Consider the following 17329-nt stretch of genomic DNA (forward strand, 5'->3'; position numbering starts at 1 on the left):
AAGTACTTCAAAAGTCTAAATGGTTATAAAAATCAAATACATGAACTGCTTAAGGAAATAACCCTACTGTTCATTTTCCCAAAGAACTTATGAGAATACTGGTACTTTAGGTCACCACTAAGGTTTCAGAAGCAAATAAGCATTCTTGAGGCACTTCTATGGTAGAAGGTTTCAGAGCTCTGTGGCTTAAGCCACCATTCAAATCTGGCCAAACCACTGACAGGCCTTGAGAACTGTCTAACCCTTTGCCCTCCAAGTCTCTGTACCTCCAGTAAAATGAGACTGAGAGCACAAATCTCCCAGAACTGTTGGATGGGTGACATACCACAAGTAAGGGGTAAGCAGTTAGAGTGCCTGGCATAAATCAGCTGCTCATCATTCTCAGGGCTTGACAGGATTGAGAGTCAGTGTTACCAGGTAAGAAAACCAATCACTGTGAAATTAATAGGTCTGCTGCAAATGACAATCGGAGGCTGCAGAGGTCTCTGAATCCATATAACCTATTTCATGTTCTATCATTTTACATTCACATTAATATTAATCTGAAGGGATAAGACTTAATCTGAAGACTAATGGTTATTTTGACTTAATTATACTGAATATTTTAACCTGTTTACAAGTAAAAACATGAAACCAATGTTTAGAGAAGCTCCCTTCATAGCTATACATTTCTTTCCTTGCCACATTACATACTTAGAAAAATCAATTTCTCGACAAAGGTATTTATAAAGTGTCAAATCCTGTGCTCCTAACAAAATTTACCAAATGTGAGTTCTTCATTTGATGGCAATTTCATGGGAAGTGGTATCAGCTGATTATGTGTTCCACCGTTTCCCAGTTGTCCTTCTTTTCCAGAACCAAAAGAAAAGACCTTCCCCAAATCAGAAACATAGGCAAGTGTGTGCTGCCTATTAAATAAAAAATACATATGGTCAATTATCAGTCACCTACAATGAAGAGATTACACAGCAACACAGTAAACTGCTGAAATTAGGCTACCCAGTGAGTGAAACTAGTTAATCAACTCTCATCAGATGAAATTAGCCATCTGGAAACTAAGATAGCATTGATGTGTGGCTAAAATGATTTTGGAATCCCGAACGATTCCAAGGCCATGATTGCTGTGCTTTGGCAAATGATGTTCCTTTTGTCAGGAACAAGAAGCACCCCTTGCTTCTACTCCTTTTTCATGCCTTGGTTTGAGAGTCACCACCCTTGGAAGCCATCTCTTGACTCCCTCCTCTCCCCATCCTAGAAGATGGAATTAGGTGATCCTTTCTGAGCTCCCTATTTCCCAAAGATCTTTACCACAATGATACTAATCTGCTCCATGGTCCTTTCCACTCTAGAATGTGTAAGTAAAGAATTTGGCCTTTGTCCTCAGTTCCTGGGAGGAAATCTCTAAGCCATAAGAATTTCCCAGGTAATAGAAGTATCTTTGTTATTCATGGCAGGATCCTGAGATCACACCTAACAGTTTACCCAGCAGGTGGCTCTTAGAGGACCCCTCTGACTGCATGGAAGCCTAACCTGCTTGGAAGGAGAGGCTGGAAGTTGAGTTCAACCCTGTAAGTAATGATTCAATCAACCATGACTAAGCAATGAAACCCCAATAACAACTCTGGACTTGGGTGAACTTCCCTGGTCAGCAAAACTCTACACCTTGTCATGTATCCGGCTGGGAGGAGGTAATATCATTCCGTCTATGGCTCCAAGGGAAGTGGACAGAGGAAGCTCATTTGAACTCCCCCTAGACTCTGTCCTATACACCACTTCCTTTGGTTCTAATTTGTATCCACTTCTTATAATAAATATAAATGAGTTTAACAACATTCAGTTCTGAGAGTGTTTCCAGTGAATTCTGTGTTAGTAGAACTGCTCTGGTTTTTATTAAGGTATCTCTAACGTGACAACTCCTCTTGTAACACATGCTACTTAAATGTGTGTTATGAAAAATCCAGAGTGGTGATAATGTTCCCTTGCTTAATGCAGACAGATTGAATGCAGAGAATCATATCATCCCAATAATCTGGTCTACTTTAATATCCATTTATGTAATTTTACTCCAGGATCATAAAAGAATTAGGTATATAGATCGAAAATACATACACCAGTTTTTTACAGAAAAGGTTTTGGTAAACAAACAAATGAACCCAACATTCAGACAGAACCTGAATTTGCTTATGTTTAATGAGAAAAAACTGCCCCAAAGAAGAGTAAGTGCATCTGGATGAAAATATTTAACTTTACCACAACCCCAAATCAAGAAATAATTACGTAAACAAAAGAGCCTGAGCAAGTTTTTCTACTTTTGTTCAAAAAGAAAAAAAAAAAAAAGAAGCTGTGAAAATCAAACTTGTTAGAATATTCTACTCAAACCAACTGACTTTGTCCTATCCTCAATGACCACTCTCAAAGAATTATAGTAACTCAGTATATTGTTGGTCCACGAGGAGTTAAAAGAACAATGAACAATCCTTTATGATTCACATTTATTTTTCCCCCAAATAAAATGACTTATTTTTTTTTTTTTAGGTGAAAGTGCATTTGAACAGTTGCACTAAAGGGGCAACAAAAAGTGAATACATGTTCTCATTAAAAAAAAAAAAAAATTGGGGCACCTATGTGGCTCAGTCCGTTATGCATCCAACTCTTGATTTTGGCTAAGGTCATGATCTCATGGTTCGTGGGTTTGAGCCCCAAGTCAGACTGCGCTGGCGGCATGGAACCTGCTTGGGATTCTCTCTCTCTCTGCCCCTCTGCTGTATGCAGTCTCTCTCAAAATAAATAAATAATCTTATAAAAATCAATGAAAATAAATACACATACTAAAATAAAGATTATTTTTATCTAATAATGTAAATTAAGCATCTTTACCCATTTGAAAATGTTTTTTTAATTTTTTATTTTAACATTTATTCATTTTTAAGAGACAGAGAGAGAAACAAGTTGGGGAGGGCAGAGAGAGAGGGAGACACAGAATCTGAAGCAGGCTCTAGGCTCTGAGCTGTCAGCACAGAGCCTGACATGGGGCTTGGACCCACGAACCATGAGATCATGATCTGAGCTGAAGTCAGATACTTAACCGACTGAGCCACCCAGATGCCCCTGAAAATGTTTAATACTTTTATTTCAATCAAAAAAACTGATGGAAATTTTATCAAACTACCTACCTAAATATATCATATTGATTTTATCAAATTTTGCAGACATTTTACAACTTACCTTCCACATGCTAACTGGGTTACTCTATTCCCAGCAAGCTCAGTCACCAAACGGGGTCTTAACTCGTTCTGTGTTGAATTGTGACCAAGTTGCCCATGTTTTCCAGCACCAAAAGTAAATACCAGCCCATCCTAAGGAAAGGAAACTTCTTATCAGATTCTAGAGAAATAAAACACAGAAGTAATATTCACAGATGCTTTTGCATCTGTGAATAATTCATAGGACTGTTAAAGCAAAGCTCCCAAATTATCAGGAGGACAATCCAGTATGTGGAAAGTGACCCCTCTTCCCAGGGAGACACTAAGTGCCCCCACCTAGGTGTTCTAGTGCTTCCCCCACTACAAGGCTCTTCCGTGGAAGAAACAAGGATACACACACCTTTGTGAGCAGGGCAGTGTGAGAGCCACCACAAGCAAGAAATTCAACTTTCTGATTGTCCAGTGCTTCAATAAGGGAAGGAAAATCTTTACCTATGCAGGGAAAAGAACAGTTGAAGTGATCAAAAGAAAATGCTGACTTGGACACTGGAGTTGCATGTTGCTAGTAATACCTGGACTATCTCTCAGCTGGCAGTAACAATTCCCAGCACCTTCTAAGAAGAAAGGCCTCTATGTTGGTATATTATTTAGGGCTAAAAATGGGGGTGAGGCAGTGGTCAAAGGGCCACACATGGGAGAACTCACCTGTGAAAGTGTCAAGCCACTTCCCAGAGCCCACTCTTCTCCTTTGAACCTAACTTGATTAACTTTAATTGCAGCATATCTGGGATTTCCAATTCAAATCTAAAAGTACCCTTTCAATGAGCATAAAGGTTCTTTCTTCCTTTTAAATTCTCTACTAGTGTCCTTGCCTCACACCACCTCTTCTTTCTTTCACGATTTCCTTATCATGGCACTTTGAGATTGAGCAAAAACAGTTTAACTGCTCTTTATCCCTTTCCATCCTTTGAATAGTTTTCTAACATTGACTTATGGTTTCTCCTGAGTAATTAACATTGGACCACGTTGGGGAAAGATGCAGTGTGTGGTCACTAAGCCAGGGGATATGATGTGTATTACCACGGCTAGTAACACAGCAGTTTGACACACCTGAAAACCCCAACAAGAGTATTTTGGATCATCAGTTTGACATCTGCTTTGTGGAAGTAGTTCAAGGATGAGAATTATGTTTTTTCCGTATCTGCATATACAGATATAATGCCTTACAGAATAAGATTAGAATATGTGAGTTTAGGTAAATCTTTAGTATCCTTTTGTCCTAACATGGATATAATTATATTAACAGACATTCAGGTGCATAGGTACATCAGAGGTCATTTCATCCAAATGCGTCACTTTACAGAGAAAGAAAATAACACCTACAAAAACGTTAAGGGACTTAGCAAGGCCCTGCTATTCATTAACTGCGAAGTGAGAAGCAGAGCCTGGATATTCTGAACACAGTCCAATGCTCTTTCCCTCAGCCCACACAACCCTGACACATGCCTCAACTGCAGCAACAACTTCCACACTATGCATATCTCTTAGACGGACTCTGCCCTGAAGCCAAACCTAACTGGGAAGAACAGCACCAATGAAAGTGAAGATCTGAACCATTTTTGACAGGGAGGACTGTGTTAACTTCATCTCTTACTTAACAAATATATTTACTGATAATATGAATTTGAAAATGTTTCCATACCGTCAGTGTGGCCCAGGCCTAGTTGTCCAAAATCATTTCTTCCCCAGGAGTAGATGTTTCCAGACATGGATAAGGCCATGCTGTGGGCTTTTCCCGCAGAAATCTGAACCAAGGGAATTCCTGACAGGTTCTCCACAATCTGTGGTATGGCGATTGAGGCAAACTGACTTCCAATTCCAAGTTGGCCATGTAAGTTCTGTCCCCACGCAAAAAGCTCACCTCCTTGACATAAACAAAATGTTGCCTTATTAAGTTTAAAGTGAAGGAGACATTAACTAAGGGTATTATATATGTTATCCATACTACCAGTCTCTTACATTCAACTTCCTAGATCCCACATGTCTGAGACAGAAAAACTACAAGAATCTTCTCTTTAGCAGTAACAGTTCTACTTCCTTACCTCCCACGTCAAAGGGTAGTGGTTATGTCCTTGTTTCCCCAAACCTCATCTTCCTAGATTGTGATTTACCAATAATAAACTGAACACACCCTTTGCCTGACATCACTAGACTGTGGGCTTCTTCGATGGTTGTGCCCCTGCCCCCAAATTTCACATGTTGAAATCCTAACAACTCTCAATGTGACGGTATTGGGAGGTGGACCTTTGTGAGGTGGTTAAGATTAGGTGAGATCATGAGGATGGAGCCTTCAAGAATGGGATTAATGCCCTTTTAGAAGAGAGATTCCAGGGGCGAATAGCTGGCTCAGTCAGTGGAGCATACAACCCTTGATCTTCAGGGTTGTGAATTTGAGTCCCACACTGGGTATAGCAATTACTTGAAAATAAAATCTTTAAAAAAAGAGAGAGAGGAATTCCAGAGACTTCTCTTGCCCCTCAACAGACACTGAATCTGCTGGCACCTTAAATTGGGACTTCCAGGCTCCAGGCTGGGGGAAGTAAATTTCTTCTGTTTAAGCCAGCCAATTTTTGGTATTTTTATTATAGCAGCCCAAATGGACAGAGACAGGTAGAATGAAGACACCTGAATATATTACAATCAAATTCAAGAAATACTTATTTTCAAAAACTCATAATATAGGCACATGAAAACCAGAAACATTCTACATCTGGGAAAATAAAACCTAAAATTAATGTTTTCTCTCTGGCCCACCCACTCTGTTCATGTGCCTGAAAATCCTAAATAATTTACACATCTGAAGTTACAGCACAGTATCTTGAAAGAGTCTGCTTCTTCTTCCATTAACTGAATATCCAGAGCACATTTTTCAAGAAATATTCTTAGATGTTATCTAATGGAGTTGACAATATCAGAGTCTGAAAAAACATATCAAAAAATTAATGCTACCTGAGCATTAATTAATTAATGCTTACTGAGCTAAGATACTGTACAGATAGACTCTGGTGGGAGACAGAGCTTCTCCTTCAAATGTAACTATCAAAGGGGCTCCTGGGTGGCTTAGGCAGTTAAGCATTCGACTTCAGCTCAGGCCATGATCTCGAGGTCAGTGAGTTCGAGTTCGAGCTCTGCTCGGGTTCTGTGCTGACAGCTCAGAGCCTGGAACCTGCTTCAGATTCTGTGTCTCCCTCTCTCTCTCTGCCCCTCCCCTGCTCTGTTTCTCGAAAACAAATAAACGTTAAAAAAAATTTTTTTTAATGTAACTATCATCTGCCTATCAGTCACCAGAAATATAATGATGACTTGATCAGTTCCCTTTCTTGCTTCTCCAACTTTCAGTCTTCCTAGATTATGATTAACCAGTAATAAGCCCTGAAAATCTCTTTTGCCCCGTATCAATAGACTCTGGGATTCCTGAAGACACAGTGTTGGCTGTTTCATCTTTTTTAACTTGAACACAGTAGATATTCAAAATGAAATATGTGTTCTTGAATGGATGAAGTCAAACAACCAGGCCAATTTTTTCCAATGCACAGTTCATATTCTCAAACTTCAATACAGGTCAAATTCTGGATTTACTTCTCTTGAATTCAGGTTTCCCATTAGTTTATTTACTCTGTCCTATATATTAAAAATCCAGGGCGCCTGGGTGGCTCAGTCAGTTAAGCATCTGACTCTTGATTTTGACTTAAGTCATCATCTCACTCAGTTTGTAGGATTGAACCTTGCATCCAGCTCTGGGCTGACAGCATGGAGCCTACTTGGGATTCCCCCCCATAATTCTTTCTCTCTCAAAGTAAGTAAACATTTTATAAATTATTTAAAGTTGGGGCGCCTGGGTGGCTCAGTCGGTTAAGCGTCCGACTTCGGCTCAGGTCATGATCTCATGGTTTGTGAGTTCAAGCCCCGCATCGGGCTCTGTGCTGACAGCTCAGAGCCTGGAACCTGCTTTAGATTCTGTGTCTCCCTCTCTCTCCCCTGCTCACGCTCTGTCTCTCTGTCTCCCAATAATAAATAAACATTAAAAAATTTTTTAAAAATTATTTAAGGGGTGCCTGGGTGGCTCAGTAGGTTAAGCGTCCGACTTTGGCTCAGGTCATGATCTCCAGGTTCACGAGTTAGGCCCTGCGTCAGGCTCTGTGCTGACAGCTCAGAGTCTGGAGCCTGCTTTGGATTCTCCCTCCCTCTCTCCTCCTTTCTCCTTGTGCTCGCTCTCTTTCTCCAAAGTAAATAAAAAACATTTAAAAAAATTATTAAATTTTTTTTCCTTGGCCCTGAATTCCCATCTATTACCTTCCTGTCATAATTATTCCTCCATGGTCAAGTTTCTTTAGGAAATAATCTATATTCATTGCTTCCATTTCCCACTATTACTGCCTTCCATTCCTTATTTCTGATAAGAAACAAAAAAATAATAAGGGCTGGGGAGAATCCCTGAATTCAAATGGTAATGTGAAAACACATCAGAGGTTTTCAAACTGGCCACAAGAGCAGATCCAAGGGATTCTAAGCTCCTGCCACGGGAGCTAAAAGAGCACTAGAAGGAGGGAAGAATGTTCTCGAAAACGGTGGCCCATGCCTGGTCCTGAGTCCACGATGATTTTGATTACTCAGAATATTTTCACTGTTTCATACTTAAAAAATAAAAACACAAAAGTGTTGGAAAAATCTCTAGGGTCAAGATGGAGCCATTCCTGCCCAAGGTGCCATGTCAGCAAACTGAACTTATATGTTCCTTTAGATGCTCTGCTTGACCAGAACCGCCACATATCCAGTCAGCCAATCCCCAAACACCAAACCAGCTCTGGGATATATGCTTATTTCCTTGTTCCCTGATCTTTCTGAGGAGGGTTAAATATGCAACCCTTCCCAACCAATCATGCCCTATTTCTACACAAGCAGTAGTGTACTGCTTCTAACACTCTATAAAACTCACTCTTGCACAAAATCCCTCCAAAACAGTGCTCCACTGCTTGTGATGCACTATACTCCCAATCCATCGATTGCTTGTCCTTGAACAAAGGGTATCAAATTCTTTACTAAACTGGTTTTGTTTTGTCATTTGACAGAATAAAATGTAGGAATAATAATTATGGAAACCTGAAGATTTTATATGTCCAAAAATTCTCTTATTTTGTATCTCCTTTAAGAACAAGTGCCTTGGGGAATGTGGCTAGCTCAGTCAGTAGAGCATGTGACTCTTTATGGACTCTATCTCAGGGTTGTGAGTTCAAGCCCCAAGTTGGGCCTGAAGTTTACTTAAAAAAAAAAAAAAGAGTTAAGTGCCCTGAATTATATCAAATTCAAAACCATATTTCTGTCTGTTGCAAGGTGACGCATACACATTCTACTAGTTCTACATATATATGCATTTATTTCCTCTAAAAACCAATATTCTAGAAAAGTACCTTTTGAGAGTGCAAGAGAATGATAATCCCCACATGTGATCTGAATTATACTTTTTTCTTGTAAAATGCATTGAAACCTGATGAAAGAAAATATATTTTGTGTCAATCACTGTAATAAAAGTCACAATATCAATGTTAAAATTACTAATTGTATTTAATTGGGATGAAAGTCAAGGAAATATTTAAATTTACTGCTTCACATTCAGTACATCAAAAATTATAAAAAATACTATATGTTTTAAGTGGTGGTTTAAAAAGTAAAATAACATGAATTGTATTATTACATTCAAATGATTTTAAGCCTCTTTTGCAAACAGTTAATTGTATGATACAGGAATAATACAAGATAAAAAAAAGTTCTAATTCACACAATCTACTAGGAAAAACTCTCATAAATCATTCCTTGATAATGCCATTTTTCTCCTAGGTTGAAAACTTTTATTTCTGGTAATCTAATTTATAGGATTATTATGAGGGTTAAATAATCTAATGAATGTGAAAGTCCAATTTGGGGTGAGGCAGACTAACAATCATGTCTTTCAAATGCCAAAGCAAGACATGTTGCCTATGGGACACAACCTGGTATAGTAATTTACTGATGGAATTCACTGGTCATTTCAGAATTGCTTACTAAGAGCCACTATGAAAAGCAGGGGACAAGGTTCATATAAAGTAACATTTTCCTACAAAAATTATGATTGCCTTTTAATAAAAGAAAAATATTCTTAATATTTCTTAATAAAAGAAAAAAGTTCCCTACCTTGCATGTTCTATGCTATAGTTGTACTCAAATGGTTTTCCATCTGAGGATAGAATCAGCATGTGCTCTGCTCCTTGGTCCACGGAATGTATCTTCGTTTTTTTTCCTAACTTAATGCACTCTGCAGAGCAAATGCAACCAGGAACTATCATCAGTCTGGTTATTAACTCACTATTATTACTGATTTCATTATAACACACTTAAAACACCTGGAAAAACATTTCAACTGAACAACTTAGACTTAACATGAACTTCTCTTTAAAGAAAAATTCAAGAAAGAAAAGCAGACAAATTAGCAAAAACTACTGTTTTGATGATGGATTTTTTCAATTTGGGAAAGCACGGATTCATACTTTGTTTTAAATTGAATATAGACTTAATATAACCAATTAAATATTTGCTTTTAGATTCCTGTTTAATAAATTGAGACAGAAAAATTAAATTTAAAGTGACAGAAATGAAAAAGTCTATAAGAAAATATAACAGTATCTGGAAGACATAACTCTTTAGGAGAAAATACATGGTGTATTTTGAGATATACTCTTTCCAAATACAAAGAAATAACAATAATAAAACCCTCCTCACTGCTCAATATAAAAGCCAAGGTCTTGGGGCATTATTTTTAAGGAAGGATACTGTTAAAAGAATTTTTATTGGCATTATTGAATATTTAACTCTTTCTAAAAGTTAAGAGATTTAAAATTATCCACAGTTACCATTTACTCTTATTTCATTTGTTTACAAAAATTAAATGTGGGAACTTGTTTTACTTTTCGGTTCTAATCAAACACAATTTACTCATGTAAGAATCTCAACGCACAAACCACTTCATATTACAAATGATATGAGCAGCAAAACAGTTTGGTAATAAAGGAGAAATGGTTAAACAGACTAACGTTTTTTAGAGATCAGCACTTCAAATCAGTTGAAAAAAAGGTTACTCAAAAAAGGTACTGGGACATCAGACTAGCTATTTGGAGAAACAAATAAATCTAGATTACCCTATTACCTTAAATCAAAATAATTTTCAAGTGCATCAAAAATTTTGACTTTAAAAATAAAAGCTTAAAATTCCTATAAGGATGAGTACATTAAGAAAACAAAACAAAAAAAAAAAACCTTGAGACTGTGGATAGCGTTGTAACACAAAATCCATAACCCTTCTTAAAAGAAGACTGTAGAAGGAGACCGTAAAATAACACCAACAAAAGTTGGGAAAAACATCACAACGTATAAAATGGACAAAGGGCTATTCTTAATATTCAAATAACTCTTTCAAATAAATAAGAAAAAAATTAAGAACTCAAATTTTTAAAAGCTAGTCAAAGGTATGAAAAGGCAATTCAAAAAGAATGCAAATGGCCAATAGAAAAAAAAGATGCTTGACTTCACTCAAGGTAAAAGCAAAACGACTGGTAAAATACCATTTTCTTCACTATTCAGATGGGCAAAAGTTTCTATGTGGCCATTTGCTTTCCTCCACCTAAAAAATCGAAACCACAGTTCCTGACACCTAATCTATAGAGATTACCACCTCGGATAAATGCAACTGAAAGCACTCTTTAAATTGCTTGCATATATAAGATAGTATCGTTGGGAACAAGAGAACTGTATTCTCCAAAGGCACACAAAATCAGAGCCGGTGCGCTCTAAAAAGAAGTGACAACCAAACTGAACAGATACCAGTGCTAAAAGCGGACTAGCTAAGAAGATGCTGCCGGCAAGCGCGCTCGGTCCGCGCGGCCAACGTGTGGAGGGCGAGACCCAGTTCTCGATACCCTCCTCCCCCGCCCTCCCGCAAACTCAGCGCCAACTAGGGACGTGGAGAAGGGAGAGCACAGGGAATCGAACGCACCAAACGCAAAAGCCACCGGGCCCGGCGCATTTCTGTGGCCACCGCGGACCGCTGCGGCGTAGAGCTTTCTAAGCTCTCCTTCCCGGTTAGAGGACGGCACACCCACAATCGGGGAGCTCCGGAGAGAAGCGTCCGTGCCGCCCCGGCCCCGCAGGCGCTACACCGGGGTCCCCCGGCCGCCCACCCTCACACCCCCAGCCCGAGGTAGGACGGCCGAGCGGGCATTTCCCTCCTACTCACTCGGCTTCCTGGTGCCGTCGCTCCCCGCCGGCAGCTGGTGGACCTCGACGCCGGCCCCGCCGCGCTCCAACACCACCAGGCGCCCGCGCGTACAGCACATCTGGCGCGTCGCCTCGGTCCTCTGGTGCAGCGCCCCGCGGAGGCCGGCGGCGCTGGGGAAGAGCCAGAGCTGCGTGCCCTGCGGTTCCGCGGAGCGCCCGGGCGCTGTGGTTCGGGGCGCCGGGGCCGGCCCGGGAGCCGAGCGCGCGCCGCCCCGCGCCCCCCTTCGTGGCCTCCGCTCCATCGCCCCTTTCCCGGGCTCCACAGCCGCGCCTCGGCTTTCCAGACCTCGTTGGAAATGGAGCTCCCAAGAAATCGGTTCCCCGCGTCGCGGTGCGCAGCCACAGCTAGCGAACCTCGCCGCGGCGTCGAGGAACTGTAGCCTCCTCTGCTCCGCCCCCGCTCAGTTGCCGGACTAGCCACGTGCTGTTTGGGGGGCGGAGCCGGCAGTTCAGTAGGAAACGAAACCGACGCTCTTGTAAGGGGGCGGAAGAGAAGTGGAAAAGGAAAGGGAAACTCGAAAGCGTCAGAAATGGGTTGGAAGGCAGCCACAGTAAACAGGGTGCTGGCAGGTCACGAGATGGGTGGGCAAGGCTGAGGAGCTGTCCCCGGGCGAGCTTTGGCCACCTGAACTCCTGTACTAAGTGGCTTTGGAAGAAACACTGCAGTTCCACTAGGAGGAGCACTGAACACGGGCAGACTTGCATAATTTCCAGAAACTATGGTAAGGAAAGTCAGCTTGTTAAGCATTCTGTCTCAGGCTCCGCCACACGATCGCGATGAAACTGAAAGAACTGCGCGGTCACTCCCTCCGCCCACGTCGCGGTGCCTGGCAACCAGTGATGTGCTTTCTGTCAGTACGGTTTGCCTTTTCGAGAATTCCTTACAAATGGAGTCAAACTACTGTGCAGTCTTTGTGTCTGCCTTTTTCTCCACTTAGCATAAATAATGCTTTTGAGATCAATCCTGTTGTGTTTCATCAGTAGTTGGTCAGTCAGTAGTGATTGTTGAATGGTATTCCGATATATGGGTATACAACAATTAGTTGTCCATTAGCCGATTAACAGGTACTTTAGTTCTTTTCCAGTTTGGGGCTACAATGAATAGAGGTACTATGACAATGAGCAAGTCTTTGAATGGATAAATGTTTTCTTGTGAGTAAATACCTAAAAATGGAATTGCCATGTCGTATGATAAATACATGACTGTGGTGAAAGACACTCCGAAACCTTTCCAAAGTGCTTACCGTTTTGCATATCCTCCAGCAATTTATGGGAGTGCCGGTCCCTCTATACATATCCTTGACGACATTTGGTATTGTCAGTCTTTTAAACTATAGCCGTTGCAGTCTATAGGTGTATCTTTACTGTGGTTTTAATTAACATTTCCCTAATGATTAATGATGTTGAAGCATCTTTTCATATGCTTATTAGTGCTAATCTCTGTCTCTTTGGTGAAGTATCTCTTCACATCTTTTGCTGTTTATTAATTTGAATGGTCATTATCTCAAAGTTCTTTATATATATTGCAGTACTTTGTTATATATCAAGTCCTTTATTAGATTTGCTTTGAAATGTTTTCTACCAGTCTGTGGCTTGCCTTTTAATTTTATTTAGTGTCTTTTGAAGAGCAAAAAATTTTAATTTCAATGCAATTTATCCATTTTTTTTCTTTTACATAGTTAATGCCTTTTGGGGGAGGGTCTTAGAAAAACTTTGCTTAACCCAAGATTTCGAAGATTTTTTTTACATGTTATCTTCTAGAAATTTTGTAGTTTTAGGTCTTTGTTACATTTCAAATGAAGTATTCTTTATGGTGCGAGGTAAGGATAGAGGTTAATTTCTGTCTTTACATATTTCCAGTTGTTCTAGCTAGCCTTTGCCGGTTGGATTGCCTTAGTGTCTTTGGCAAACCTCTGTTGGCCATGTGTAATTGGATTTATTTCTGGACTTTTTACTGTGTTCCCTTGATCTATATATCTATTTTTACTCTGAGACCACACTGCTTTGATTACTGTAGATTATAATTAAGTTTCAAAATCAGTTCATTGAAATGCTCCAGCATTGGCCTTTCTTCGGTGTTCTTTTGGCTATATTTTATTTTTGTTTGTTTTGGCTATTTTAGGTCTTCCACATTTCCATATGTATTTCCATATATATTTATCATTATCTACAAAACAAACTGCAGGGATTTTGAAATTGCACTAAATTAAATCAGTTTGGGAAGAATTGACATAATTGATATCTCTCCCCAATAATTTAAAGCTTCTTTAATGTCTTTAAGCAATATTGTCTAGTTTTCACTGTATAGTTGAACATATATTGTTATATTTATCCTTAAATATTTTTTATTTTTTGATGATATTGCAAATGATACTTTTTAAAATTTAATTTATGGTTGTTGTGAGTATATAGAAGTAGTTAATTTTTATATTTGACCTGGAATCCTGAGACTTTTCTATATTTACTTAATACTATTGGTGGGTGGTTTGTTTTTTTAGATCCCTTAGGATCTTCTGCAGATGATCATGTAGTCTATAAATAAGATAGTTTTATTCCTTCCTTTCAGATCATTATGCCTTTTTTTTCACTTTGCCCTCTTGTATAGACTAGTGCCTCTAGTACAATGTTGAATAGAAGTGATGAGAGGCATCCTTGCCTTGTTACTAGTTTTATTTTTATTTTTTATTTTTAAAGTGTATTTATTTTGAGTGTGTGCACACGCTCACACAAGTGAGGGGAGGGCAGAGAGACAGGGAAAGGGAGAGAATCCCAAGCAGGCTCTGCACTGTCAGCGCAGAGCCCAACTTGGGGCTTGATCTCACAAACCTTGAGATTGTGACCTGAGCTGAGACGAAGAGTCTGAGTCTGACGCTTAAGCGATTGAGCTGCTTAAGCGATTGAGCCAGCCTGTCACTAGTTTTAGAAGGAAAGCATTTAGCCTTTTACCATTAAGTGTAAGTTTAGCACTTCGTAGGTTCTATCAGATTGAGGAAGTTCCCTTCTGGTCCTAGTTTGCTAAAAATATCATGTGTGAGTGGCTATTGCATTTGGTCAGTTTTTTTGTGTGTGTCTATTGAGGTAATTACATGATTTTTTTAGTCTTACTGTGAAATGTAATAGATTTTTAGGTGTATTTCTGGACTAAACCCCACTTGATTACAGATATTATCCTTATATTTTGTTGGATATGTCTGATATCCAGAATCCTGGAAAAAATTTTTTGTATCTCTGTTCATGAGAAATACTTGCAGGGTTGTTGTTTTTTTTTTTTTCCCCTATAATGTCTTTGTCTGGTTTTGGTATTAGGGTAATGCTGATATTGTACTTAATTGGAAAGTGTTCCCTCTTCCTCTGTTTTCTTCTTCCTTTTTCTTTCTTTTTTTCTTTCTTTCTTTCTTCCTTTCTTCCTTCCCTTTTTTTTTTTTTAATTTATTTTGAGAGAGAACTTATGAACGCGAGGGAGGGTCAGAGAGAGGGAGACAGAGAGAATCCCAGGCAGGCTCTGCACTGTCAGCTACAAGCCTGATGTGGGGCTGGAACTCCCAAACTATGAGATCATGGCCTGAGCCGAAATCAAGAGTTGGATGCTTAGCCGACTGAGCCAACCAGGTGCCCCCCCTTTTTTATTAAGATTTTATTTTTAAGTAATCTCTGCACCCAATGTATGGCTCTAACTCACAACCCCAAGATCAAGAGTTGGATTCTCTTCCCACTGAGCCAGCAAGGCAGGGCACCCCTCTTCCTCTGTTTTCTGAACGAATATGTAAAGAATTGCAATGCTCTCTTCCATAAATGTTTAGTATAGTTCATCTGTTTGCATTAGAAGATTTACATTGGAACTGAATGGCCTGAAAAATACAACTGAACAGTCGAGTGCCTAGGGTTCCCTGAGATTTAGAGGTTACCTTTTCCCTTAAAATTCAAATAGAATACATCTGGGCCTTCATTCCATTTATTATATAAACCAGACATATCCAAAAGAAATCTGAGAATTGACTGGGGCTTATGTTCCTACAGACCACCTCACATTCTAGTATCCTTAGTGAATTCTCTCTGTTCTATCTTCAGGTGATTCTGCTCTCTTTCCACATCAGCACCCCAATTTTGACTTTACCCCATGGTCTTTCCTTTTCCAAAGTGCCACTGATACAAGGCTTCTCTGTATGGTTGCCATACAACAGGAACTTATAGAACAGTTTACAGTTTATAATTTAATACAAGACAGAACTGATCTAAAAAAATCCATTGGCCATTTATAGCCATACTTAACTTCTCCTTTAATTCATTCTATAGCCATATTGCTAAGACATATTTCATGTCTTCATTTTCTCCAACTACCATCGGATGGGAGCTCCTGGTTGGGCTCAGTGTTTAACCAAAATAATGATATATGCATTTAGACTGACTCTTGGAACAGGATTGAGGATAAGTATTTATTCAATGAACTAATGAATCCTTTAACATATAGATTTTTCAATAAAATTACTCAGCAGCTGGCTAAATTCAAGACATTTTAGAATATAAAATATATATTTACATGCCTCAAAAACCTGTTGAATTACTTTATTTTTTCAAACCAGCATAATATCTTTAATATTTGCAGACAGTGTTTATTAGATGAACAACATTTTATTTTATTGTTTCTTTCCAAAGTTTATTTATTTAATTAGAGAAAGAGAGAGAGAAGCAGAGAGACAAAGAGAGGGAGAATCCCAAGCAGGCTCTGCACTGTCAGCGCAAAGCAGGACATGGGGCTTGAACTCACAGGCAATGAGATCATGACCTGAGCTGAAATCAAGAGTTGAACTCTTAACCAGCTGAGCCACCCAGGTGCCCCTAGATGAACAACATTTTTAAAAATATCTGTTGGCTTTTAATATTCAGTTTATTTTTACATGAAAATTATTGTTCAGGAATAATTCAGTAAAAAGCAAACATTCAAATAACAAATTTAGGGATCAAGAAATGTTAATTTATTAAAAAATTATTCTTAAAAAATTATTCTTGATTCATCATATTATTGTTTACCCCAACATTTGTCAACTAATTCTAAAATCTATTCAACCCTTTGTGTCACTTAGACCTAAGGAAGAACAAACGAGTTGAAGATGAGAGGGCCTGAGAATACAAGGCATCACCAAAACTATCAGGAGTCAGTCTGTGATTTGGAGGGAGGCAAATCCTTTGTTGCTGTTGATGGCTACTTGAAGGGCCTCCTCCACTCTTTCCATCGTAGAATATTTAGGGAGGTCCAGAATATTATGACATGTCAATGCTCTTGGGTTATCTCTTTCACTGAAAGTTTTGGGACAGCGAAAGAGGATTCCCATTTCCTGTTTGCCTCTTGCATGCAGCCTGTCATTTCCTTTAAGAAAAACTAGAAAGAAATAGACTTTGGTTAAGATGTGTTGTTTTTTGTTTTGTTTTGTTTTGTTTTATATCCAAGTTAGTTAGCATATAGTGCCATAATGATTTCAGGAGTAGAATCCAGTGATTCATCCCCTATATATAACACCCAGTGCTCATCCCAACAAGTAACCTCCTTAATGCCCCTCACCCATTTGGCCCGTCCTCCCACCCACAACCCCTCCAGCAACCCTCAGTTTGTTCTCTATATTTCAGTGTCTCTTATGTTTTGTCCCCCTCCCTGGTTTTACATTATTTTTGCTTCCCTTCCCTTGTGTTCATGTTTTGTATCTTAAATTCCACAAATGAGTGAAGTCATATGATATTTGTCTTCCTCTGATGGACTAATCTCATTT

General features: G+C 39.2%; 2 protein-coding genes across 4 annotated transcripts in view; both read right to left on the minus strand.

The window, feature by feature from the left end:
* Positions 1-12039, minus strand: part of HERC5 (HECT and RLD domain containing E3 ubiquitin protein ligase 5) — a 46214-nt gene extending 34175 nt beyond the window's left edge. The window contains exons 1-7 of the mRNA XM_015541865.2: positions 11527-12039; positions 9432-9552; positions 8672-8748; positions 4906-5127; positions 3604-3695; positions 3226-3356; positions 763-908 (exon numbers count right to left, since the gene is read on the minus strand). Coding sequence (XP_015397351.2) covers positions 763-908; positions 3226-3356; positions 3604-3695; positions 4906-5127; positions 8672-8748; positions 9432-9552; positions 11527-11809 — 1072 coding nt within the window. The 5' untranslated portion in view covers positions 11810-12039. The remainder of the gene's footprint in view (positions 1-762; positions 909-3225; positions 3357-3603; positions 3696-4905; positions 5128-8671; positions 8749-9431; positions 9553-11526) is intronic.
* A 4375-nt stretch (positions 12040-16414) lies between these two features.
* The window catches only part of HERC6 (HECT and RLD domain containing E3 ubiquitin protein ligase family member 6), a 62360-nt gene continuing 61445 nt past the window's right edge, over positions 16415-17329 (minus strand). For all 3 annotated transcript variants that reach the window (XM_042984205.1, XM_007074813.3, XM_042984204.1), the window contains one exon: positions 16415-16944. In XM_042984205.1, the coding sequence (XP_042840139.1) occupies positions 16721-16944 (224 nt within the window). In that variant the 3' untranslated portion in view covers positions 16415-16720. The remainder of the gene's footprint in view (positions 16945-17329) is intronic.

The sequence above is a fragment of the Panthera tigris genome, chromosome B1 (genome assembly GCF_018350195.1).
Source record: "Panthera tigris isolate Pti1 chromosome B1, P.tigris_Pti1_mat1.1, whole genome shotgun sequence".
NCBI lineage: Eukaryota > Metazoa > Chordata > Mammalia > Carnivora > Felidae > Panthera > Panthera tigris.